Source organism: Ruditapes philippinarum, unplaced genomic scaffold, assembly GCF_026571515.1.
Source record: "Ruditapes philippinarum isolate M1 unplaced genomic scaffold, ASM2657151v2 ctg1505_1_1_1_1, whole genome shotgun sequence".
NCBI classification, from domain to species: Eukaryota; Metazoa; Mollusca; class Bivalvia; order Venerida; family Veneridae; genus Ruditapes; species Ruditapes philippinarum.
The window spans coordinates 23,622-49,892 of NW_026856412.1; the positions used below are offsets into that span (position 1 = coordinate 23,622).

A 26,271-nucleotide genomic window follows, 5' to 3' on the forward strand; every position below is an offset into this window, starting at 1 on the left:
TATTAGCGGCAAAGGCTGACTACCTTCGGTTTCAGCAGGCTGGTCTGGCTCCCTTCTAGTGGCAAAAGGTGACTTCTTTCGGTTTCATCAGGCTGGCCTGGCGTCATACTATTGGCAAAGGCTGACTACCTTCGGTTTCAACAGGTTGGCCTGGCTCCCTTCTAGTGGCAAAGGGTGACTACTTTCGGTTTCATCAGGCTGGCCTGGTTCTATACTTGTGGCATAGGAAGGCCACTTTCGATTTCAGTAAGCAGGCCAGGCTCTATACATGTAGCAGAGGTAGACCACTTTCGGTTTCAGCAGGCTGGCAAGGCTCTATACATGTGTTTATGGATAACCACTTTCGGTTTCAACAGGTTGGCCAGGCCCTATACTTGTAGCAGAGGCTGACCACCTTCGGTTTCAGCAGGCTGGTTCAGGCCTATTAATTGTGGTACAGGCTGACAACTTTTGTTTTCAGCAGGCTGGCTTGCCTCTATACTTGTGGTAAAGACTGATCACTTTCGATTTCAGCAGGCTGGCCTGCTTTTATACTTGTGGTAAAGGCTGATCACTTTCGGTTTCAGCAGGCTGACCAGGCTCTATACTTGTGGTAAAGGCTGCCCACTTTCGGTTTCAGCTGGCTGGCCAGGCTCTATACTTCTGGTAAAGGCTGACCACTTATGGTTTCAGCAGGCTTGCTTGCCTCTATACTAGTGGTAAAGGCTGACCACTTTCGATTTTAGCAGGCTGGCCTGCCTCTATAGTTGTCGTAAAGGCTGACCACTTTCGGTTTCAGCAGGCTGGTTCAGGCCTTATAATTGTGGTACAGGCTGACCACTTTTGGTTTCAGCAGGCTAGCTTGCCTCTACACTTCTGTTAAAGGCTGACTACTTTCGGTTTCAGCAGGCTGGCCAGGTTTTATACTTAAAGCAGGGGCTGAGCACTTTCGGGTTCAGCAGGCTGGCCTGCCTCTATACTTCTGTTAAAAGCTGACTAGTTTCGGTTTCAGCAGGCTGGCCAGGCTTTATACTTAAAGCAGGGGCTGACCATTTTCGGTTTTAGCAGGCTGGACTGCCTCTATAACTGTGGTATAGGCTGATCACTTTCGATTTCAGCAGGCTTGCTTGCCTCTATACTTCTGTTAAAAGCTGACTAGTTTCGGTTTCAGCAGGCTGGCCAGGTTTTATACTTAAAGCAGGGGCTGACCACTTTCGGGATCAGCAGGCTGGCCTGCCTCTATACTTCTGTTAAAAGCTGACTAGTTTCGGTTTCAGCAGGCTGGCCAGGCTTTATACTTAAAGCAGGGGCTGACCATTTTCGGTTTCAGCAGGCTGGCCTGCCTCTATAATTGTGGTAAAGGCTGCCCAATTTTGGTTTCAGCAGACTGGCCAGGCTCTATACTTCTGGTAAAGGCTGACCACTTTCGGTTTCAGCAGGCTGGCTTGCCTCTATTCTAGTGATAAAGGCTGGCCAGGCTTTATACTTGTAGCAGGCTGGCTTGCCTCTATTTTAGTGGTAAAGGCTGGCCAGGCTTTATACTTGTAGCAGAGGCTCACCACTTTCGTTTCCAGCAACCTGGTCAGGTTTTTTAATTGTGGTAAAAGCTGACCACTTTCGGTTTCAGTAGGCTGGCTTGCCTCTATACTAGTTGTAAAGGCTGACCACTTTCGGTTTCAGCAGGCTGGCCTGCTTCTATAATTGTAGCAGAGGGTGACCATTTTCGATTTCAGCAGGCTGGTCAGGCTCTTTATTTGTAGCAGAGGCTGACCACTTTCGGTTTCAGCAGGCTGGTTCAGGCTCTATACTTGTAGCAGAGGCTGAGCACTTTCGATTTCAGCATGCTGGTTTTGTTCTATACTTTTGGCAGAGGCTGAGCACTTTCAGTATAAGCACGCTGGTTCAGGATCTATTGTTGTAAAAGAGGCTGACCACTTTCGATTTCAGTATGCTGGCTTTGTTCTATACTTTTGGCAGAGGTTGAGCACTTTCAGTATCAGCAGGCTGACCAGGCTCTTTACTTGTGGCAAAGGCTGACCACATTCGGTTTCAGCACACTGGCCTGGTTCTTTTCTGGTTCCAAAGGATGACTATTTCTTATTTCAACAGGCTGACTTGGCTCTTTACTGGTGGTAAAGGCTGACCACTTTCGGTTTCAGCAGGCTGGCCAGGCTTTATACTTTTTGCAAAGAGTGACCACTTTCGGTTTCAGCAAACTGGCATGGCTCCATACTAGTGGCAAAGGCTGACCATTTTCGGTTTCAACAGGCTGGCCTTGTTATATACTTGTTGAGGACTTCGTGTGCCTCCAAAATCAAGATTTTTGGCCGTATGCGTACTGCATGTACATGTCAGAATGTACTTTTGTTAAAATTTGCAATTCAATGTTTGAATAGGCATTCAATATAATAAATCAAGATCATAGAGGCGCATTTTGTCTGGCCAGATGAATAGGGGATAACATGTAATTTATTTCAGACAGGCATGTCTCAGAGGCAGGTTGTCAGCACCCTTGAATGTTTTCTACTGTTAACTAAATAGGAGTTTCAAAATTAAAAGAAATGTAGCAGATACATGCACACTCAGTGATTGTCGTTCTATGTGTACAACTCTTGCATAATACCGATATATTGTCGATTCAGTCCAGTGATATTGTTTCCGGGAAGCTACTTCATTACGAAAGAGCTTGCAAAAAACAATACAACTACGAGAACAATAATACAATAAGGAATATTATGATGCTGGTATGAATGCAAGATGTCCTGACAAATAAAAAAAAACAAATTCGTTTTTTTTTGTATCATAATAAATAAAATGTTCATAATGGATGTGATATTATATTTTTACATATTTTCCAGGCATCTCATAACATTTTGCTTGTAGCACCACAGAATGATTTTAACTTTTTCTATTTTCGCTGGTCACATCGTACTTATCCAAGAATGATCACAGTCAAATTGAACAAAATTTATTATTATCCCTCACTTTTTTTGTAATCTTAATTTCCCAAAGGCCTCTGGGAGTTATTATTACTTTTAATGCAAGTGTACCACTTTACAAAGTATTTTGTACTGTTACATGGGTAACAATATTTTTAACAGTATAAAATCTGGTCTCACGTGCTCTATTTACTAAATAAAATGAAATAACATAGCCGCCATTTTTTCTTGATTCATAGGACAACAACATATCTTCTCTTGCACACTGGTATAAAATAACTTTTAGGTCAGACACTCACATTTATATTTCCATATACTTACATTATAAGAAATGGTCCCTAATCCTACCTTCATGCTAAAGAGGTAATTTTTCTAGCAGAATGAAATGCCTGACACATTAAAAATGTTCCTATTATATAGGGGTAGCCAGCCATTTTTTTTTTTGCAAAATGACTTCAAAGAGGATTACTGTAATCAGTACCCCCATTTCATTGAAATTTTCTGCTGATCACAGGACTGAAATACACTTTTTATAAATGCAAATATCCGAGTCAAAATTATCACAGAGACTCATGAAATATTTCATTTTCTTCAGAAAACAATCTAGTGTTACTTTTTAAATTAGTTTTTATACTTAAACATACCCCACTTTCACATACCTCATGTATTTACAAATTGAACCATACGGTTTTCCCTGCACTTTTTTCAGCCAATCGCTGGCCATGTTACAATGCGATACCCTGACCTTTAGTTGAATAGTCAAAAAGTAAACATCCGTTTCCAACGGAAGTAATTGCATTGTAAATAATTATGTGTCAATTTGGAACATGCAGACGATTTAAGCTTGCAACAAAGGATTATTTTAAAAAAATTAATCAGTGAAACGTTACAAATATAGAGGACAGACATAGGATATCATCGTTCTTTTGTCGAAACCCATGCGAAGAATATTCTGGAAACAGAAGGATCTGATTTCACAGATCATAACCGTATAAATGGTATAGTTTTTTTTGTTTTTCTATATACAACACAGCTTATTGCATGTTTATGACTAGATATCTAGACATCACTTGCTTTAAGAATTAAAGAAAACTTCTCAAGTAGGCCTAAAGTATACAGTCTACTCTTAAAACTTAAATGGTAAGGACAGTTAAGTTACTGTATTGTTATTATTGGTTTATTTTTGTTACAGTTTGATTTAGTTTACAATTTCAGATCATCACACAATTATTGTTCGGGGTAATAAAATAAATAACACATGGGTTTGTGAGTAACAGTAAAAATATCATCCCTCGTAAAAAAAAACTGTTACCCTCGGCCACGCCTCGGCAGAGACATAGATAACAGAGATAGGCAACTTCCTAACCAGTTAAAATATCACGCGTTCCTGCTAAACTTAAAACTTGTAGCAAGTAAAACTTATTAACCAGATATCAAAATCATGAAGTAATACATTTTCTGAAAGCTTATGCATTTGTCTATGGCTGCAGGTAAAAATATTTAAAGTTCCCATTTAAATAAATGATACATCAATTTAAAGAGCACTACCTATTAATTTTTGTTACAAAACTATTTATTTGACAAAAAAACTGGCTCAGTGGGTATGTTCTGCTATGTTTTTCTAACTGAAAGGCATGGAAAGTTACCAATATTTTAACATGCAGCAATAGATAAAAAATTTACCTTTCGAATGGTATAAAGTATTAAAGGATCAAATGTACATCCATTAAGTTTTATTTGCTATAAAATGTCTATTTTTTCACTTTTTGATAGGCATGAGTGACATTTCAATGAAGTAAAAAGGAGCTGCTTATCTCTGTTATCTAGCTATGTCAATAGTATTTTCCTCGGGATGATATTTTTACTGTTACCCACAAACCCATGTGTTATTTATATGATATTACGTAACCAATTAAGTGTACATCTAGTAAAGTTATTTATAATAAAAGTTTTGAAGACTTGTCAAAATGATGAGAAACATTCTTAAATTTAATCCGGTTTCTCTAATAAAAGTTCAAAATAAAATATATGTATAAGTAAGAAATAAAATGTCTACATGTCTATATGTATAAGAAATATTTTTGAAGCCTCTATATATTTAAGCGTCAAACAATTATGATTTTATCCTATAAAATACCCACCATAAAGCGATTATTTCTTTTCAATTGTCTGTGTAAGATTTGAAATTTACAAATAAGGAAATAAGGATTTATATTTAGTACTTTGTTGATTTACTTTTTAGTACCATTCAACCTGTGTAATTAATGTGTGAAGCATTGGAAATTCCAACTTTCGTTTTCGTATTGTACAATTTCAATTTAAGGTAAATATATAACTTTATTTCCCTTTTTTATTTGAAATGGTGAGCTTTTATATATAAATAGTTAAATCATCTATAAAAGTTACAATTTATAAATATTTTGTTTAAATGTGTCACATCCGTGTTTTACAGGGATCCATTTCAAAGTATAAATTGTTGTTTATTTATCGTGAAATCTAATGTATTGTATTAAGAAATACAGAAAATTCTAAAAAAACAAATGAATGTATGTTTTATTTCAGAATGTCAAGGATACCAGATTTTGCTCAAAATTTATCACTTAAAATGTCTCAAGTGATGGATTTGATTGGTGTAAACGAGAAGATTGTGATGAAAAGAAGAAAATTAATGCTACTGAATGAATCACTATTTAAGTTAAGTCTTCAGCTAATCGGTAATGATTTAAATATGTTCCTCTTCGGTAGTCAAACAGAAGGAACAACAACTCTGGGATTAAATTCTGACACAGATTGTCTTACGTCTCTGAACAAATTTAATGTCATACAAGACTGGAGTGAATGGGAATATGGTAAGTGTAATTTGTTAATGATACAAGACGAGAATGTCTCACCAGGATATTGCTTGTTACAAGCGTTAAGAGATGATGCGCCTCTACCACAAGTAGTTAAATGTCATGACTATTTATATAGAGACAGAATGGGGAGAATATTGTTAAAAAATACATTCTTTAATGTTGTCCCTAATGCTTATGCAGTAAGACACGGCCCTGCTCATACTACACCAGCTGTTCCTGGAGTCAAAGCTGGTGATTTTGTTATTGCCTTACCTTGTCAATTAAGACCAGTTCAAGCACGGCATTGGTTTAATCAGCATAGAGAGGAGCATTGGCCTACATATGATATGATACAGTACTGTAGAAACACGAAATGTTTTGTTGTAGGCGTTGGAAAAACAGGAAGTGTAAATGAAACATTTGAATGGAGAATATCAACATCAGTTGCAGAGAGATTTTTAATGTTCAATCTTAACATAACACAAATCAAATGTTATGTTTTGATGAAAATGATTTTGAAAGCTTTTATTACTCAAATGTTCCCCAACAGCATTACAAGTTTCATGTGTAAAACCGTTTTGTTACATTGTATTTCATATACAAGATCTGACGCATGGAAGGAAAATACCCTCTTTACTTGTCTATCATTTTGTTTATCAACACTCTACAACTGTGTTCAAAATGAATACTGTCCTCATTTCTTCATCACACAAAATAACTTGATGACCGGGCGATTTACTCCAGAAACAAAGCCGTTAATACTTGAAACTCTTCGTTATGTAATCGAAAGTAATGGAAGGGCATTGTTCGAAATTGAATGCGACGACTTTGGTTTATTTCTTCAGTCAAGTTTAAACGGTATTAACCTAATAGATGCACATTGTGTACCAACACATATTGCCGGACGGTTACTAATAGATACAGCCCTTGCTCAAGGCGTGCACTTCCAATGTCTGTTACGTGATAATTACAATTTATCACCAATACTTACGATTAAAAAACTTTTAACATTAATGTCAAATCACCACAATGAGAATTTCTCAAACATAGATAGAAAAGCTTACTGTTTGTTAACACGATATTTATGTTGTACAATTGGATCTGTTCTAGCATCTTTAAACATTTACCAACAAGACCAATTTATATACAGGAAGGCACTTTCATTCATGTCATTAGGACTTGACTCCGATGTAGCGTCTGGTAAACTGAAACTTGCATCGGTCTTCTATTGTACCGGAGATATGGAGAGGACTGAACTTATCCTGAAAAATATTGAGGAGTGTTATGATCTAAGTGTTGTTGAACCAGTGTGTGGGTGTTACGATTCCAAACAATATGCAAGAAGAGAAATATTCAACAGATTATGTTATGAATCAAATGAAGAATGGGCACTCCTAAAACACATAACAGCATCATGTGTCTGTTACATACGATGTGAAATAAACTGTTGCCCATTCGAACTTCAACATGAAATGTTTAGATCAACGCAGGAAGACTTTGTTCACAGAAGTGAAGATGATGATTGGATGGATTTCGCTGCTGTTGATTCTCTCCCTTACCTCTATTTCTTGCAGTACAAGACATATTCCCGTCTAGGAAGACTCGATGATAAACAGAGGGCTCTCTCTAACATTGCCAGAACAATTGATGTTGAACCAAATCTCGGACATAAGGAAACAGCACTCAATCTTCTCGGCCAGTGTATGGAACAAGAGAATAATTTAGACAATGCTTTCAAATGTTATGCACGTTCCCTTCAGATAAGAGGACGAAATAATTCGGCAAAAATCAATATTTGTAAGCTGTTAAACAAATTGATTAATAACTAGTATTTACATGTTTTGAAAGAACTGTATTTTTGTATTACCATCAATCAAATATGTCTTGACGAACAAAAATACACCAGTTTTACCTTGTTGAATGGACAAAGTTTCGAACATAAAAGTTGTACAGCCCTATGCATTATTAAACAGTGAAAATTTTAAACAATGAAATAAAAAATGTTTTGCTATCCCTGTAGTTACGAGGACGAAATAATTTGGCAAAAGTCATATTTGTGATCTTATCATCACAGTTATTGATTTTAACTTTAAGTTAATAACATATGATTTGATGAGGAAATTATTTAAAGAGTCCTAAATAAACGTATTTCTATTGAATAAATCATACATGTATATACAAAAGAAACTACACTCAACGTATCTTTGTTTGAAGTTTTCTTTCCTGATGTTTATCTTCTATTTGAATTTCAAATTCTCATTACGTATTTATTAATCATGAATTTTACAAAAAAATATGAATTTTTAAGATTTTGTATAACATTGCAATGTGTTAACAGAATACATGTTTATTCATTTTTACATCGGATAATTGAGCATAATGAGTGACTACCAAATACCATATATAAACGTACGGTGCATAAACATATTGAGCATAATGTGTGACTATACAATACATTTTTAAAACGTATGGTGCATAAATGTACTGAGCAAAATTAGTGACAACATAATGTTATATATGAACGTTTGAAGCATAAATGGTTTAAGCAAAATGTATTACTAATACTTTATGATAACGCATTGAGCATAAACGTATTGTGACTACACAATACCAAATACATAAAAGCATTAAATACATTGATGTCCTTGTTTTCTGCATAAAGGTATTGAACATAATGTGTAACTATACAATACTTAATTAATATTAATTACTTAATATAAACGTATTGATCTATAAGATATAAAGCATACTGAGTGACTACACAATACCATTTATAAACGTACTGAACTTATTGAGCATGATGTGTGACTACACAAAACCATTTATAATACTGCACGTTTGTTACGTCGCTTTTCATTGGGTAATCGTGACGTTTATATAGTTTTATATACACGGCTGTTGTCGATTCATGAAGAAATCTTACTTCCTTTCTCTAAAAAATGATGTTTGTTGTATTATAAATTCGTTACAAAGATTGTTGATATGTTATATGGCCGTATATAAACAACTGTTTGCAATATAACCCTCGCCTAGGGGCTCCGGTTATATTTACAAACAGCCGTTAATATAGGGCAATGTAACCTTTCAACAATCTTTATAACTAATAATATAAACGTATTGTGACTACACAATACCATACATAAACGCATTAATATCTTGAAATCCTTGTTGTGTGTATATTATGTGTACTGTATAGATTTTACGGTATTATATCGCTGCTTTATCATATGATATAAAATGTGTTCGATTTTTTGCAATAAAATTAAAACAAACAGTGTCATTCTTCTTGTTTAACAAATGGTATGAATAAGTGTTTATACTTAAATCGTTTGTGACAATATCATTTAATTTGATCCCATCATTTATTTGAAAGTACCTGTTACAAAAGAACAAAAAGAACAGTACAAAAATACATGATTTGTGTTATTGTGTTAAAAATAAAGTTATCTCAAATGTATTAAAGGATTTTTTTTATTTACTTGTAAGTATTGATCGATGAAAGATTGCTTAATTTTTTTTTTTACTGTTCAGTAAAGTATATCCTAAATTTTTAAATCAATGCATTTGTTATATCTATGAGTCTATGTGTCCGAGATAATTAAAATCATTAAAACATCAACAAGATTGGAAAATGTCAATACATATGAATCATCTAATGAATTTCCCACTCCCGTCCCCAAAAACAACATTTTTTCCAGTTCCAGTTACATGGCATCTTTAAATGTTTAATAAGTTTATTTTTATTACACATTAGTTTTAGTTATCGGAATTATTATTTGTCTACTGATATCTTAACGCCGACGTAATTCATAACTCGTATTATTGTACATTTATGCTTATACAAATAATGTGTGTTCTTAGGCTTGTTATACATATCTCAATATATTCATTAAATACATATGTAGTATAGCGGGAAGGTAATGTAATTTAAGAACATAAAAAATGAACTAAAACGTTGTCTCCCTTTAAATCGTCAAATCCAATGTTATATGTCTTGTGTTCTTGATTTTAGCAGAAATTCCTACTTTCGGTTTCATGTTTTATTGCACGTATTTTCATCCTGTCAGATGTAAATCGTGAAGTCATGAAGTTGAAATCGTGAATTCATGAAGTTGAAATTAGGAATTCATAAAGATGAAATCGGGAATTCATGAAGTTGAAATCGGGAATTCATAAAGATGAAATCGGGAATTCATAAAGTTGAAATGTCCTAACCTATCTTTCGTACATGTCAGATGCTTGTTTTCAGTGGACATTATGATTATCGGAAAACCGTTATTTAAGATGACAGTAGGTTTTTGTCAAAACTTATTTTCTATACAGACTCTAGTTTAGTTTATGGAATGCATGGTATTTTTAGTAACAATGAGTAATTTGATCACTTATGATTGTGCGATGGTTTGATAATGAAAAGCGCGAGTAACGCGTTAATCTTTAAGCAATGGCAGGACATGCATTACACTATAAAAATGTCTAATTATTCGCCTATATCTTTTATTGTTTGTTCTCAACAATGAATCAAGTAAATTAAGTAAATTATAAAAAAGTAGATCACTTTTATCAATTAATTTTGTAGATAGGATGAAAATTTTAACTTTAAGCGTAACATCAAAGCCCGCCACTCTCTAAATAAAAATTCACATAACCCGCAGTACAACAATATTTTACACGGGCAAAGAAAAAAAAATACTATTGGATAGAATTTTCATTGATTTAAGAAAATGATGATTTGAAACAAATAAATGAGACGATAGTTGTTTCTATACTTTCTGAGCTTTCTGATTCTGAAAAGAGCTTTAGCTTGTTTGAGTCATTTTTAGAGCACATTACTCAAAATCAAGCTTTTCGATACCAAATAATTATATTATATATTTTGTATTGTTATTTCTTTCACGTTCAATCATTTCGCGAAGTTTTAAACAGTCTTTACACCAATCATTATCTTATGCTTCAATAAAGGAAATAACCGGGGAAAAATCTATAATTTCGCATATTTAAGATTAAAAAGATTAAAATCTGTCATATATAATTCAGCAAAGTTTACACCATGACAGGGAATAAGGTTACAAGCATTAATTCTATAACACATTATGAGAGTTTGTATGCAAACAATATTTCATCATTTATAATTTTATAGTTATCAATTGTAATATTTTAATGTAAAATTAATGTATAAATACAAAACGAAAACTTATTTTAACATTCATATGTTAATTTTGTGTTACTAGCCTAACATTTATCTAATCAACCATGTCATTGAAACATGCCACTAACTGATATCATGATAACATTTGGATCATATGATCTTTCAACTTTTGGTTTCAAACTGTACAAATGCAATGTAAGTTTATCATTTTAGATTTTCCAAACATCTGATTTCTTTTGAATAATTAAAGCTCAACAAGATTATCTAATGCAATGTTTTTTGTTAGAAGTAATCTAAATATAGGTATAAGGAAAAGAAAAAGTATTGGAAAGGAAAAATATTATGATATTCAAACAGTCTTAACTTAAATAACTGTCAGACAGCTTTAAATTTGCCTCAAATTTTTTTAGTATATTTTTTCCTTATTTCGGGGGGAGGGGATGTTCGTTTTATTTTTCTGTGTAGTGTTGATATTTTTTTCTTTCTTTTTGATAATCAAATGTGTTCCAAATTCTGCAACAATTAGAGCCATCTGTTTTTATCGCTTTTATCGCTTATAAGTGCAGAATTTGTTTTATATAGTCCAATAACTATTTTCTTATCAAAACAAGGTTTCCATTTCGAACGATTGTTACAAAACATTACATTTAACATGCAATAAGAATAGCCTAAAAGTTATAGATTCATAACGTTTGACGAGGATTCATAACGGAAGTTTTTATAGAGAAAATACACTGTACTTAAACTTGTCTTTAGATTTGATGTAAATGTAAGGAATGCCTTTAATCAATGTCGAAGATTATAAACTCACGAAATTATTATGGATCTTGAATGAAGTAATGATATACTGAGTACAAATCCAAAATAAAATTATGCCATGTTCTGTTATTGTAATTAAATTATAATTGATTTTGACTGCATTGTACACTTTTGAATTCTAAAATAACAAGCTCAGGTTTGAAGTACAATGCACAAGATCAAGCATGTAGGGTTGTATTACGCATTTATTTACTGATAAGCGTATGTATGACATCATTTATCAAATCATACCCAATCAACCTAAAGATGTCCTTATGACAACTCCTTTAACCCGTTGAGATTTTATACAGTCCGACCCCGGTTATGCGACGACCATTTATTCGAATATTTGTTATTATCTGAAGTAGATCGGCGATCCCATTTGTATCTCTTTACAAATTACTAGTAACATGAATACGAATGTATTATTCGAAACGCATTATCAAAATACCTACTATATTTCGAAGAAAAATATCCGTCACGATTGTACATTATAAAATATATTCACACATATATATTAATCGATGCCGGAATAATTGGAGCTGATCAACGCGCTGACGAAAACTATTCAAACAGAATAGAATTTAGACAATAGTTATAATTGCGCTTTGAGTCTTCTTTAATTAACTTAATTACCGTCATCGATTGATTCCTGGAAACCCGTATGTTTTGCTATGAATGACATATGATCAAAGTTAAGTAATTGCCGTATGTGTAATTTATGGAAACAATGAATCCTTGTAAATGATGCCAGGTATGTCGCTATATATATTCTAAAGGACGTCAGGTTAGTTAACTTTAGACTTTACTCAGGCGAACTATTAAAAAAATATTTCATGTCATATTAAACATTGAGTTTATTCAACACAAGCAAATAATTTAAAACATTGATTACACATTTTAAAAATGAAGTACGAAAGACCACACAAGATATGCATCATTTATTGAGGCATTGTAACACAAATGGTCATTATCAAGAGTATGGCTGTGATACATATAATTGAGGTCAATATATACAAGGTCAAGGTCACTAAAGATGATGAAATATCCGGGCGGCGTCCAATTTTGTCCGGAGCATATCTCCTACATGTATGGAGGGATTTTAATGAAATTTCATAGAAATGTTCACCACTATCAGGAGCAGTGTCGCGCACATGAATCAGGTCTCTAGGTCAAAGGTCAAGGTCACACTTAGAGCACATTGAAAAATGCTTGTCCGGAGCAAAACTTTCACATGTATAGAGGGGATTTCAATATTACTTGGCACAAATGTTCACCATTGCGGGGCGGAGTGTCGCGCACAAGATTCAGGTCCTTGCGGCCAAGGTTAAGGTCACAAATAGAGGTCAAAGTTCAGATAAAAATATGAAGATGTGTATATGGACCATTTTGTCATCATTTATTGAGGGATTGTAACACAAATGGTCATTATCAAGACTATGGCTGTGATACATATAATTTAGGTCAATATATACAAGATCAAGGTTACTAAAGATGATGAAATATCCAGATTTTGTCCGGAGCATATCTCCTACACGCATGGAGGGATTTTAACGAAATTTCATATAAATATTCACCATTATGAGAAGCCATGTCACGCACATGAACTAGGTCTCTAGGTCAAAGATCAAGGTCACACTTACAGCTCATTGAAAAACGCTTATCCGGAGCAAAACTTCCACATGCATAGAGGGATTTCAATATAACTTGGCACAAATGTTCACCATTGTGAGGCGGAGTTTTGCACACAAAATTCAGGTCCCTGCAGCGAAGGTCAAGGTCACACATAGAGGTCAAAGTTAAGATAAAAATATGAAGATGTGTATAGGGACGATTTAATCATCATTTATTGAGGGATTGTAACACAAATGGTCATTATCATGACTACGGCTGTGACACATTTACTTTAGGTCAATATATGCAAGGTCAAGGTCACTAAAGATGGTGAAATATCCAGATAATGTCTGGAGCATATCTCCTAAGCAAAACTTCTACATGCATAGAGGGATTTCAATATAATTTGGCACAAATGTTCATCATTGTGAGGCTGAGTGCCGTGCATAAAATTCAGGTCCCTGCGACCAAGGTCAAGGTCACACATCCTGTGCATATCTTCCCTACTGATTTGTTTTAAGGTTCATTTAACAACACAGTGCCAAGAATAAAAACTTGCTTGCTAGATAACACTTATCCATAATGCCCCCATCTCCATCTAAAGCTTTCGTAAACGGGCGTATTTTGTGACTATGGCACCCTTGTTTTATAATAAAGTGTCAGAATCGATAAAAAGTTTACATATTCTGACAGTATATGTTCATCTGTATTCCTGATAAAATGTCTCGAAAGGGGGTCGTTTATTTAGTAAAGTAAATAAATCTGTTAATGCCACAAATTCCTTGGGTGACAGCAATAAAGACGCGGTCCGTAATGTATTCACATAAACATGGTATAGACATGTGAAATAAATGGAATTAGAGTATCAACCTTTGACACCTAATGTTTAGTTCCGTTTCATGAATACGTGGTGTGTGTCACGTACAAAATGATCGAACTTCCCAATTTTCGTTTTAAATCTTCAAAATTTACACAAGTGCAGTTTTCATCAATCTATGTATTTTTACTCTGCAAGGACAATTTCATCAATTCATGTACATTTACCCTGCAAGGACAAAAACACAAAAGGTAAATATCTTTTTGTTTAATAAGAACTTTGCATGAACGTTTAGAATATTATCAAAGAAGACAAAATAATGTAGTCAGCGTCGATTAAGTTCTTTTAAACTAGCTTATCCTCATTTAATTTGCTGTTTCTGATTTCTTAAAAATAATTCTATTATCTTTTAAATATAGTCGTGATTTCATTTTATAATAATTGAATACTGATGATATATTGCCTACATTTTTATTATCAATATTCTATCCATGATTACGTTTATTTATTCCTATATGTGATTCATTAATGCATTCATTTATTCATCATTCATTCATTCGTGAATATTTTTTAAAAAAAAAATTATTTCTTCACTTTTTTATAAAAAGCAGTATTTTGTAAAAAATGTATGTGTTATATATAATTGTATACATGTATCTACACCAAGATTTTCCGTTTTATATCATTTTTTTTAACTAATCCTACTTTCTTTTTGCTATACTTACCATCCTACCAACTTACCTGTCACACTTTACACAGCTTACCTTTAACTTACTTTATTAACTAATCTAAATAACTAACTAATTTACTATAGTTTTTTTTGTGCTATCACTGGTGCTTGTGTGCATATCATTATCTATTCTCATTTTTGTTCAATACATGTACTTGTACCGTACATGTCAAAAGTATTGTACCGTACATGTTGTTTAGATATCCATGTAATTTATACCGAAATAAATCTATTTATCTATAGATAAATGCCAAGTGTATGTTTACTTTAAACTTCACTGATATCGGTGAAAAAAACATGTCAAAAACAATTTCACAAACTTGTGATAAATGATTTTGATTATATAGAATGTTTGCTTAAGATTCATTACGAACATTTATAAAGGAAGTCAGAGAAACCTAATGCACTTAATGTGGGTTTAAAGCAATACATTCCTTTTATTTTACGCAGTTATCTATTTGAAAAACATTCGTAATCCATTGCACTTGCTATGCTAAATTACGTCATTATTTTCTAGAAAAGGTCCATAAACTGTTGAGCTAACCACAATGTAAATGTTTATTTTATATGTGTTGTCCATCAAAATATTTATAAGCTTATCTTGTTCCAAATGGGAATATATCACAGATTCGTTACCAAAATTAAGTACTTTTGACAAGACCTTCAAGTATATCAGACTAAACTTAACCTTTGATTCATAAATGACAATGACCTTCAGTGTCAAATTTTTCATTTTGCTTGAAATTATTCTCTATAACAGGCTTAAGCTTTCTTATTTATAAATGGTTTTCTTTGTACTTGGAAACAATAAATGTATAGACAAAAGAAAAAAAACGAATTGATGTTGATTTTAATCTTTACTTGACCTTGACATTTTAGGTCAAAAGTGAATTTTGATGAACTGACCATGGTCTTATTTGTGGATTTGAATTGTGCTTGGACAATTAACATTTAAGATACAGTGTTTTGCATCTCATAAGTGTGCAAATATGAACGATCTCATATGAACTCACCCCGGGTTCACTCACTTGTATATGAAAATATATTTAAGTCTCTTAAATTTACAATTTTCATGAAAGTGGTGAATCTTAGATCAAAATTAACCCATCCCGAGGATCGCTTACCTTATATTAACCGGTACAGGAAAGAACATTTATGTCTTCTGTGGAACTGTTATGCTACAGCTTAGATATTTGTCATGAATCATTGTAAGTAGCAAACATCTACAAATATTTTCAAAATTATGATGCTTTTGTAAAGAATGACTAGCCCAATGTGACATTTCTTCTTGAAACTCTTCGATATGTAATTGAAAGTAATGGAAGGGCATTGCTCAAAATTGAATGCGCCAACTTTGGTCCATATGTACAATCAAGTTTAAACGATTTTGTACCGATACATTCACATATTATACCAACTCTTACTGTTGGACAATTATTAAGAAATACTGCCAATTCAATTCTGTAAGTCAAAGTGTCATACTTCTCTTAATAGAAATGATTGATTTATCACCAAGACTTACGATTCCAAAACTAAAGGCATTTATGTCAAATCACCATAAAGAGAATTTTACAAACATAGATAGAAAAGCTTACCGTTTGATATCACGATATTTATGTAGTACACTTGGATCTATTCTAGCATGTTTTAACATTAACCAACAAGACCTTTTTTCATACAAGAAGGCGCTATCATTGATGTCAATAGGACTTGACTCCGATGTAGCATATGGTAAACTGAAACTAGCATCAGTGTTTTATTGTAGCGGAAATATTGAGAGGACTGAACTTATCCTGAAAAACTTCGAGGAGTGTTATGATCCGAGTGTTGTTGAACCAGTGTGCGGATGTAACGAGTTCAAAAATATGCAAGAAGAGAAATATTCAACAGAGTATGCTACAAATCAAATGAAGAATGCACACTGCTTAAACATATTACAGCATCGTGTGTCTATTTTATACGATGTGAAATAAACTGTTGTCCATCCGAACTACAGCATGAAATGTTTAGATCAACACAGAAAAAAGTTGCTGACAGACGACGTGGAAGTGATAAATTGATGGACATGGCTGTTGTAGAATTCTCCCTTACCTCTATTTCTTGCAGACATACTCAGGTCTTGGAAGACAAGATGAACAACAGAGGACTCTGTCTAACATTGCAAGAATCATTGATGTTGAACCAAATCTCGGACATAGTTTAATGATGTTTATTCTAAAATCAAACATTTTAAAGATAATTGAAACATTGCTTACATACGCTGTATTTTTAACATCAACGCTAATTGTATAAACGATGGTTAAAAGATACCATAGTAAGTTAGTTACCGTGCCATATATCGAGGTTAGTTTTTCTGCTCGGTTATTCCATTTCTATAAACAAATTTAATTAACCACCGTAACATAACCGTGCAAAATTGGAAGTTTAACCGGAGTAATTTTACCCATGATGCATCGCGACGTGACGTAATTTTAGCGGACAAACGTCAGATTTTGTGTGACTCCATGTCTTGTTGAAAAGTGCTCCTTTTATGTGCCATGCGATTAAATTGTTTATACAATTGGTTGCAGAATATTGAGCATAGTGAGTGACTACGCAATACCATATATACAAGTATTGAGCGTAATGCGTGACTACCCAATATATATATATATATATATACATGTATTGAGCTTCATGTATGAGTACGCCATACAATATGTAAACGTATTGAGCTTTTTGTTTGACTACACAATGCCATTTTTGAATTTATAGGACATAAGTGTATTTAGCATATGAGACGGCATAATATCACATTCAAATGCATTAAATATATTGATGTCCTTGTTATGTGTATATTCTATGTACTAAGTGATATTAAGGTATAACACTTTTAACATATTTGAAGTAAACCTAAATGAACCTAAAAACATGATTTATTTTTAAATAATGCTCTTTGTAAAGAATTTAAAATGTTTTTTTTTTCAATATTTGTGATTAGAATTGTGAAACTTAGTGCTAAACGATATGAGATGTGCTCTTCTTTTGCCAAATAAAATGTAAATTATGAAATAAGATAAACGCATTGTCCTTATTTCTTCTCTAGGTCTTGTAAATAATCATTTTTTGAAGATGAAGAAGTTATTTAATGTGTATTTATTTTAAATTCTAAAATAAATAAATACATAGAAAGAAATTCCTTTGCCTACTTCCCGATCATTTTTTTGTTCAATAATTTACAGTTGTACATTAAATGGATTCTGTCCTCATTATATTTAATCTAAATCATATACTACAAAACGGTCTTCCAGGACAGAATCGATTTTGAAAAATGTATAAAAATGTCATGATTATAGAGCATTGTAAGTCTGAAGTTAACTTAAATAAATGTGACATTCTTGTTTGGTAGCAGTCCACCTGCTAAGCTCAGTTGGGAGAACATCGGATAAATATGCCATGAGTTGCTGGTTAGATCCTCCGTGACAATTGATCCCGGACAATAATGATCAAACGGTCATTTGTCACTCACTGTAGATTCTACGCTTGTGAAGAAATTGGTAACTGACATTTCGCCAGAGAAGAGATCGCTTCGCCCACTGATTCACGTGATCCGGCCAGTAAGAACCTAAGACAAAATACGTACGGTACCGATATTTTCGCAAACCTGTTTTGTGCCAGTTTTGTTACCAATGAATTTACCTTTTATGATTTTTGTATGGATAAAATTTTGATGCTTGAAATGGTTTTATTGAATAGTATTATTCAATGTATAGATGTATTACCGTATTTCAAAAAAGTAGAAAATATCTGCATTCATGTATTAATGACGCATGAAACGTTTTACAAAGATCGTGTTAGTTCTTGTTGACTTCAATGAAAATCTTAAAGAACAAAATATCATTATATCTTACAAATTCAAAGAGAGATTATATTTAGAAAAGAATATTCTTATGTTTTGATCGTGTAATTTTAAAATTGAAGTAGCAAAACAAAAACAGTAAAATCATTTAAGAGACACAATGAAAATTAAAATCATTTTCCTGGTTTTATGTGCGAAATTCAGTCTAGATAATACATTTATCACATAAACCGCGGCGCAGGAGTGTAATAAAGCCATTTAATAAAAACGATATTACACTAGTGTAATAACACTTTGACGTGACGTCATTTGCGCTATATAGAAACATAGCGTTAAAGCGCGCTAATGTTAGCGTTACACTATAGGCGCGTCGTTGAAAAATTACTCATTTTTACAGTTTATTGTTCTTATTTTATATTATGTGATAAATAGAATATTATATTCGTGTAGATTCAATACTAAATTTATTGAACTCGTTGAATAAAACAATATTATGCTCGCCAGAGGCTCGCATAATATGATTTTATTCAACTCGTTCAATAAATTTTGTATTAAACTTCACTCATTCAATATCCTCTTTTTATTTGTTTATGATTTGTTTAAATTATTTGAGAAAATTGCATGCCCTTGTTGCCCCTCACCGCTGTTGGTTCGAATCCCGACAGGGACTTTGGATTCTCTCATGTGAGGAAGCTATCCAGCTAGCTTACGGAACGTCGGCGGTTCTACTCAGGTGCCCATTCGTGCCTGAAAAAATGCACAGAGGTCTTCCTCCAACAGTAAAGCTGGAACGTCGCCAAATGACCTATACTGTGTCGGTGTGACGTAAACCTCAAAACAAACAAAAACAAAAACAAAAAAAGCATGTCTTTGCGATTTGATTACGTATTGTTTGCATGCATTTAATATTCACGACCCATACAACGTTATTCTCTTTAAAAAAAAAACTTCACATGCGTCAGACATGATGGTGTTAGTTTTAGATCTTTTTGAATATTTAATCTTTATCTATTGACTTTTTATAGAAATATTCAGGTTAGATGGTTTCATACATTTTTTTATTGTATTTACTCATTACATTTGCATTTGTTTACCACTGCGTTTTTATTGACACATTACGTTATAAACGAAAAAATGTCATATATCCTTTGGATATTCTTAGAACTTATTACATATGTGTTTTTGAAAAGATATAATGACAATGAAAAAAATTTTCAAATGCAGAATAATTGTATCGTAACTACTACAAAATTTGATATTTCCATATGTATAAATTTATTGAGTTTTTGTGTAATGAAATATCTTACACGATCTCTCAATGCTTGGTAACTTAATTAATATACCGTTTAAACAGCTCTAATTGACAGAAAATTTAAAAAATAAATCTAAATTACTTTTGCACTATTGTCTTTGACAGGTGGCTTGTCTCAGGAAAATGGTGGACCTCGCAGGCATCTTAGCATGAAACTGATAACGATCGTTGATTGACTTATCTCTGTGAACCCTGCCAGCTTGATTGACAGGCAGCGTAATGTCAATTACTAGGTAGTTATGTAAAACAAGCCGGTTACGTTATGTGCACGTACCACTGAGATATGACCAATACCAGTATAAATACAGAGAGAAACAAACACACAAACCAACAAAACAATTGTTCGTCATGAACTGTTAAGATCGATACAGGGACATTTGCTTACAGGTGTCAGGACTTTTTAGTGCAATTTGCTGTGGCGGAGTCTCCTCATTTCCTTTTCGTTCACAGTACAAGACAAACCAACGAGGAAGACAAGACAATAAAGAGAGGTTTATTTTTCTTATCTTGTCAGTATTGAGATATTGAATTTGAAAATAATTTGGGATTAAAAAATTAGATATTGTCGAAAAGTGCTTATTTATGCCTTTTTATTCCCGACACGATATAGAGGATATTCAAGTTTTTCTATAAATACATGATTTATTTTCATCGAGTGGTATGAAAATAAATATTTCATGAGTGGCGGTAGCCACGAGTGAAATATGGTAATTTTCATGCCAGAAGATGAAAATAAATCATGTAATTATAGAAAAAACTTGAATTTTCTGTTTATTATATACATTTTCACTTTGTTGCGATAAAATTTTAAAGACTTTCCCTTAAATTTTGTGTACTGGCAGAATTTAAAAGAAAGTAGTCCGGCAAGACACCAGTGAAAATACGGAAAATATGTTTCACTGCAGTGAAAAATAAATTTTTACAGTGAAAATACGGAAAATGAAAATACGCATTTTATTTCATCAATATTTCTCAATATTTCATTTATAAGTATATAATAAACATTTTTATTTAAAAAGGAAGGTAGCATTAAGTTTCATAAAGCATGAATCCTGATGAAGAACATTAGTTAACATTTATATAAAAGTGTGAAATGCACGACTCAATACAATATCAGGATGTCACAAGACATTATAAGAAATCACAACAGTAGTAATGCAGATTAATTTCTATATTCTTAAATTTTGTTTTGGATGTGCCGTAGACACATTTTTATTTATTGTTTGTTAAATTTAGTTGATAATGTAGTTCTAAGGGGTTTATATTCTCACCAATTCTTAGAATGTACATTCAATATTTGATAAGATATGATTGATGTTATTACAATGCAAACAAGATGGATGAAAGTAATGTAGGAAAACGTATACAAGTCACATTTTATAATAGAGTAATAATTAGAATAGGATTTTGCTCGATTTCCTATGTCTTCATAATGAGACATGCAAGGAATAAAGCTCTGAATTTTCAGATCTCTATCTTAATATTTATTATCTAAACATTATTTATTTTTTCTGTTGTCATGTAACGTTTGAATTATTTAAGGTCACCAAGATTATCTAATGCAATGTTTTTTTGTTTGTTTGTTTACTGTTTCTTTAAATATGGTTTGGATACTTCATTTGAAATGAATTAATTTATACTTTCTTTAAACGAAGTTATTTTTGAGATAAATGCATTTGATACATATGTATATATATATATCTGGCTCATCCTGTTGACACAAGGAATATTTAATATATTAATATAATAAAACATGATATGATGTATAATTAACGGCATGGACGACCTCTAAGACAACCAGCTTAGGTTGTATGCTGGAGCAGTTGGCGATCATTTCATTCTAATGGACGATATTTCTCGCCCCTATAGGGCCAGGATGGTCAAAGACCACCTAGAAATGAAGTCTATTGAGCGCATAGACTGGTCCAAAAGTTTAGAAGTATAAAATTATTATAACTTTATTTTTCATTATAATTATTTTTATTATTTGCAAGTAAATGTTTATACAATTTCGTTGCAAAATATCTAAATAGACGAAAATAATAACAGCTTTTCGGGTGTCTTGATGTCTTGTTTTTGGTCAGTCACGTAGTTATTTTATTTTTTTTTTGATGTACGGGCAGGCTTATGTTTTACCAGATAACGCTAATAATTTATCACTTAAAATGTCTCATATGATTGATGGGATTTGTGTAAATGAGAGGATAATGATGAAAAAAATGAGATTAATGCTACTGATTGAATCAAGTACAATGTTTACTCATCAGCTACATACCTGAGTTCTTCTTCGGTAGTCAAATGAAAGGATTAAGTTCTGACGCAGATTGTCTTATATCTATGAACAAATTTAATGTGATACAAGACTGGAGTGAATTGGAACATGATAAGCGATACAAGATGAGAATGACTCACCATGATATTGTTTGTTACAAATATTAAGAGATGATGCTCCACAACCGCACGTAGTTGAGATTAATGACTATTCATTTATCAAATCATACCCCATCAACCTAAAAATGTCTTTATGACAACTCCTTGAACCTGTTGAATGAGATAAGATAAAGTGTTATGCATCTTAAAAGTGCGCAAATATAAACGATCTTGTGGTCATTAATTTTACATAGACTTGTATATATTTAATATATTTAAGTCTCTTTAGTAAAAAAATGAATGCACATTTTTCGTTAAAGTACAATCCTAAAATATATTTTGAATGTAACAAAACCTTGTGGACGTCTACAAAATTATTTAAGTGATGACCCTGTGATCAAAATTGACCCATCCCGAGGATCGCTTGGTCAGCATAAAATAACTTGTACAGGAAAGTACATTTATGTCTTCTGTGAAACTGCTATGCCTACAGCTTAGATATTGGTCATGAATCATTGATAGTAAAAAACATCTATAAATATTTGAAAAAATATGATGCTTTAGTAAAAACTGACAAAACCAGTCTGACATTATTGAAATTGTAACCATTTCAAGTGGTATGTTCTCTGACAAGCAATCCAGAGCCATCTTTGCCCTCTTGTTTTTACAATGAATTCTCACGTATTACGGCACTACAGTGATTTTTTATATTTTAATAATTGAATGTTTATTGTAGTTAAACACTTTCTTTAAAATAAATGAACACTTTTGAGTCAAGGTTAGTGTTTATTAGAAAGCATTTTCATAATTAAATTGGTCAAGAACGGCGCAACATTTATAAATTAAGTGTTTGATATTGATCTTTATTAAACTGTCGATTAACTACATTGATTAAATCTAGCCGATTTACCAAATTAAAGATGACCCGGGACATTTGAACCCAATTGTAAGGGGATCAGAAGTTATGAAACCTGCATATAACAATTATGTATATCAATGCCTAACAATTAATACTTTGATATAAATCCCTGTAAAACTCGGAAGTGATACATTCAAACAATATAATTATAAAGTGTAAACTTTATTAGTGATTTAAATAAAAGCTTATGATTTGTTCATAGACACGATATTTTATTTTCACATATTTTCAGGCATCTCATTACATTTTACTTCCTAAAAATAGCCATCAAAGAGCTATTTTAACTTTTAAATTGTTTGCGAAAGATTCAATTTACAAGTAAGGTTTATTTCGCCTCAAAGAAGTTTTAAAGGAATACTCAGGCAAATTAATGACAAAAAAGGATTAGAATGATCTTATGTACTCAAATCATGCTTAAATGACATTTTTGAAACCCCAACATAAATTTCTGTATAAATTCTTTTTATTTTGGGGTTGATGCGTAAATATAGTTAAACGAATTTTAGACGCTGACATAAACATCGAATAGTATTTTAGAAAAAATTAATGTGACAATTACAATAACAGATATTGTGAATATTGTTTGATTGAAACAGGTCTAAGCCATTCATTTGACATGTTCTTTAAGGTTTCCAGAATTTACTGTGACAACAAGTGTGAAATCTTAACACTCTAACCTGACCCACGCAGGTCAGGTTAGGAAACCACCATTTTATTCTTTTGAAGGAGAAAAGTTTTGTTTCTGTGACTGCCTGTTGTCTTCAAATTGAGCAAATTTACATAATAATGAATGAAAAATTTAAAACGATGAAACGAACATTTTGCCTGTGTCTCCCTTTAATATCTAGTACTTTGTTGATACCATTCAAACTGTCTTATTAAGGTGTGAAACATTGGAAATTCCAACTTTCGATTTCAATAGCAATTTTCAATTTTAGGTTCATATATACGAGGGATGATCAAAAATAAACCGGACTGTGACTGGCAATTGAAGAATTTTCATCCTATCACTTATTGTTATATATCACACTTAATCGGAAAACAATACCTATAAACTGATACTATATCTAATCTGATAACACAAAAAGCTTGTCCGTAACAGCGAATTCAAAAACCATGGTAACGCACACCCGGCGCAGTGCGTAAATTCGCCTTGACATGAGGCGCTTTATGCTGCGTGTATTTTACAATATGGCACATTTAGATTTCAAAATACGCCAAAACGTCATGTACCATATCTTTGACGTTGTCAATAAAAATGACTTCATTTAAACCATATTTATATTTACAATAACAATTCAAACGTCACATGTTAATGAAATACTCGCGGTAAAACTATGTCGTTGGAATGTCTCGAAAATCATTAATAGGAAAAATTTGTCAAATGTAAGATGAGAAACTGTTTAAAACGTAGAAAAAGATTATGGCTATCAAGGAAAAAGTTCCAGAAAGCCACAGCATATTTTTTGATTAGCTTAAAAGATTAAGAAAGGATAATAGAGAAATAGAAACAATAAAGGGAGAGACAAAAAAAAAGACATTTTCAAGGACGTTGGTGACGTCAATCGCCAAGATGATGAAAAATGACAGTCGATTGACTGCGGACATTGTCAACGATGTTCGACAGTAACTACGGGACGGTGCAGTCAACTCTGAGGATCTAAAAATGATAATAGTTAATGCATTAATTACATGTATTGTATTCTTGGTTTACAATTGTATCAATTATTTTCTTATTTTACGCAAAAGTCTTATGGAGAAATTGTGTCAACAATTTAACAGCCACTGTTCCAATTGGCTATGCGTTTTATTTATTTTAAAATAATGACAATTTTGCTCATAGTTGTATTATTCTGTTATTTTTTCGTATGAATGATACATTATCATTCAGCTCATTATTTTACATTATTTGTAATACATAATATAGTTAATTTCATGGGCGATTTTTTCAACAATCAAGTTACAGAAGGAAATAACGGAAGTTTGCGTCATTACAGGAGCTCTTTATCACCATTCATTCTATTACAATACAATATGATACCCACTTGTACAGAAATATATATAGGCAGGGGATCCGCCGCATCAATAACATGACTGTACCACATATTGGCCTACTCCGTGAATGAGTAAAAATCTGCTCCGTTAAGGACAATACGCTTGCGACGTCGTTAACGTCAATTTTAAAGTTATACCGTGCGCCGCATTGCTTTACATGTGCATGCCAATAACAGCATAACTTTTTTCTTTGTTAATATTTCTTGTTGGTATTTTTTGTATCATTTAGGGGATAGATTCCGATTTATTTTCCGTGAATTGTTATGTAAATTCATTTAGCAGGTTAAGAATCATTTACAAAGTCCGGTTAATTTTTGATCATCCCTCGTATAACCTTTTTTCCCTTTTTTATTTGAAATCATAAGCTTTTATTTAAATCACTAATAAAGTTTACACTTTATAATTATATTGTTTGAATGTATCACTTCCGAGTTTTACAGGGATTTATATCAAAGTATTAATTGTTAGGCATTGATATACATAATTGTTATATGCAGGTTTCATAACTTCTGATCCCCTTACAAAAGTCCATGTTATTCAGTTCCACCCATTGTTTTCTCGTCTACGGCAAACGCCTTGTTTTTACTTGGAGACCACATGCTGTTTCCATGAAATCGCACTTACGTGTCACATTGAAGTTACCCTGATAACCGCTATATGAACATGTGCGGATGTATCAAAATTCAAAATTGTACCAGTTTATGTAAAAGGTTGAATTCTACTTAAGCCGGACATAGACTGTAGTTTGCACTTGACAGTACCTTGCCGTCCATAAACATGCTCAATCAAACCGAGCCTGCAACATTTTCAATTTTGCTTTGTTGGGCTTTCTTTAGCGATTCTTATTTTCTCTATTTTTTTATTGATCGTAAAAAACATTTTTCTAATGTATTATTTTAAGACATACAGAATTTTTATGA

The 26,271-nt window shown here is 32.6% G+C and overlaps 2 protein-coding genes across 4 annotated transcripts in view; both read left to right on the forward strand.

Annotated features, from left to right (window-relative positions):
• The first annotated feature begins 5,523 nt into the window (after window positions 1-5,523).
• On the forward strand, window positions 5,524-7,581 carry LOC132746422 (uncharacterized). The gene has a single exon (XM_060735546.1). The coding sequence runs from the start codon at window positions 5,524-5,526 to the stop codon at window positions 7,579-7,581; it is 2,058 nt and encodes a 685-aa protein (XP_060591529.1).
• Window positions 7,582-13,675: 6,094 nt separating this feature from the next.
• Window positions 13,676-26,271, forward strand: part of LOC132746425 (uncharacterized) — a 56,069-nt gene continuing 43,473 nt past the window's right edge. For 2 of the 3 annotated variants that reach the window (XM_060735551.1, XM_060735550.1), the window contains exon 1: window positions 13,676-14,378. In XM_060735551.1, coding sequence (XP_060591534.1) covers window positions 14,239-14,378 — 140 coding nt within the window. In that variant the 5' untranslated portion in view covers window positions 13,676-14,238. Of the gene's footprint in view, window positions 14,379-20,112; window positions 20,499-26,271 lie in introns of all 3 variants that reach the window. The other variant, XM_060735549.1, reaches the window with a different exon arrangement.

Coding starts and splice junctions, on each gene's coding strand:
- LOC132746422 (XM_060735546.1), top strand. CDS start 5,524: ATGTCTCAAGTGATGGATTTGATTGGTGTAAACGAGAAGATTGTGATG.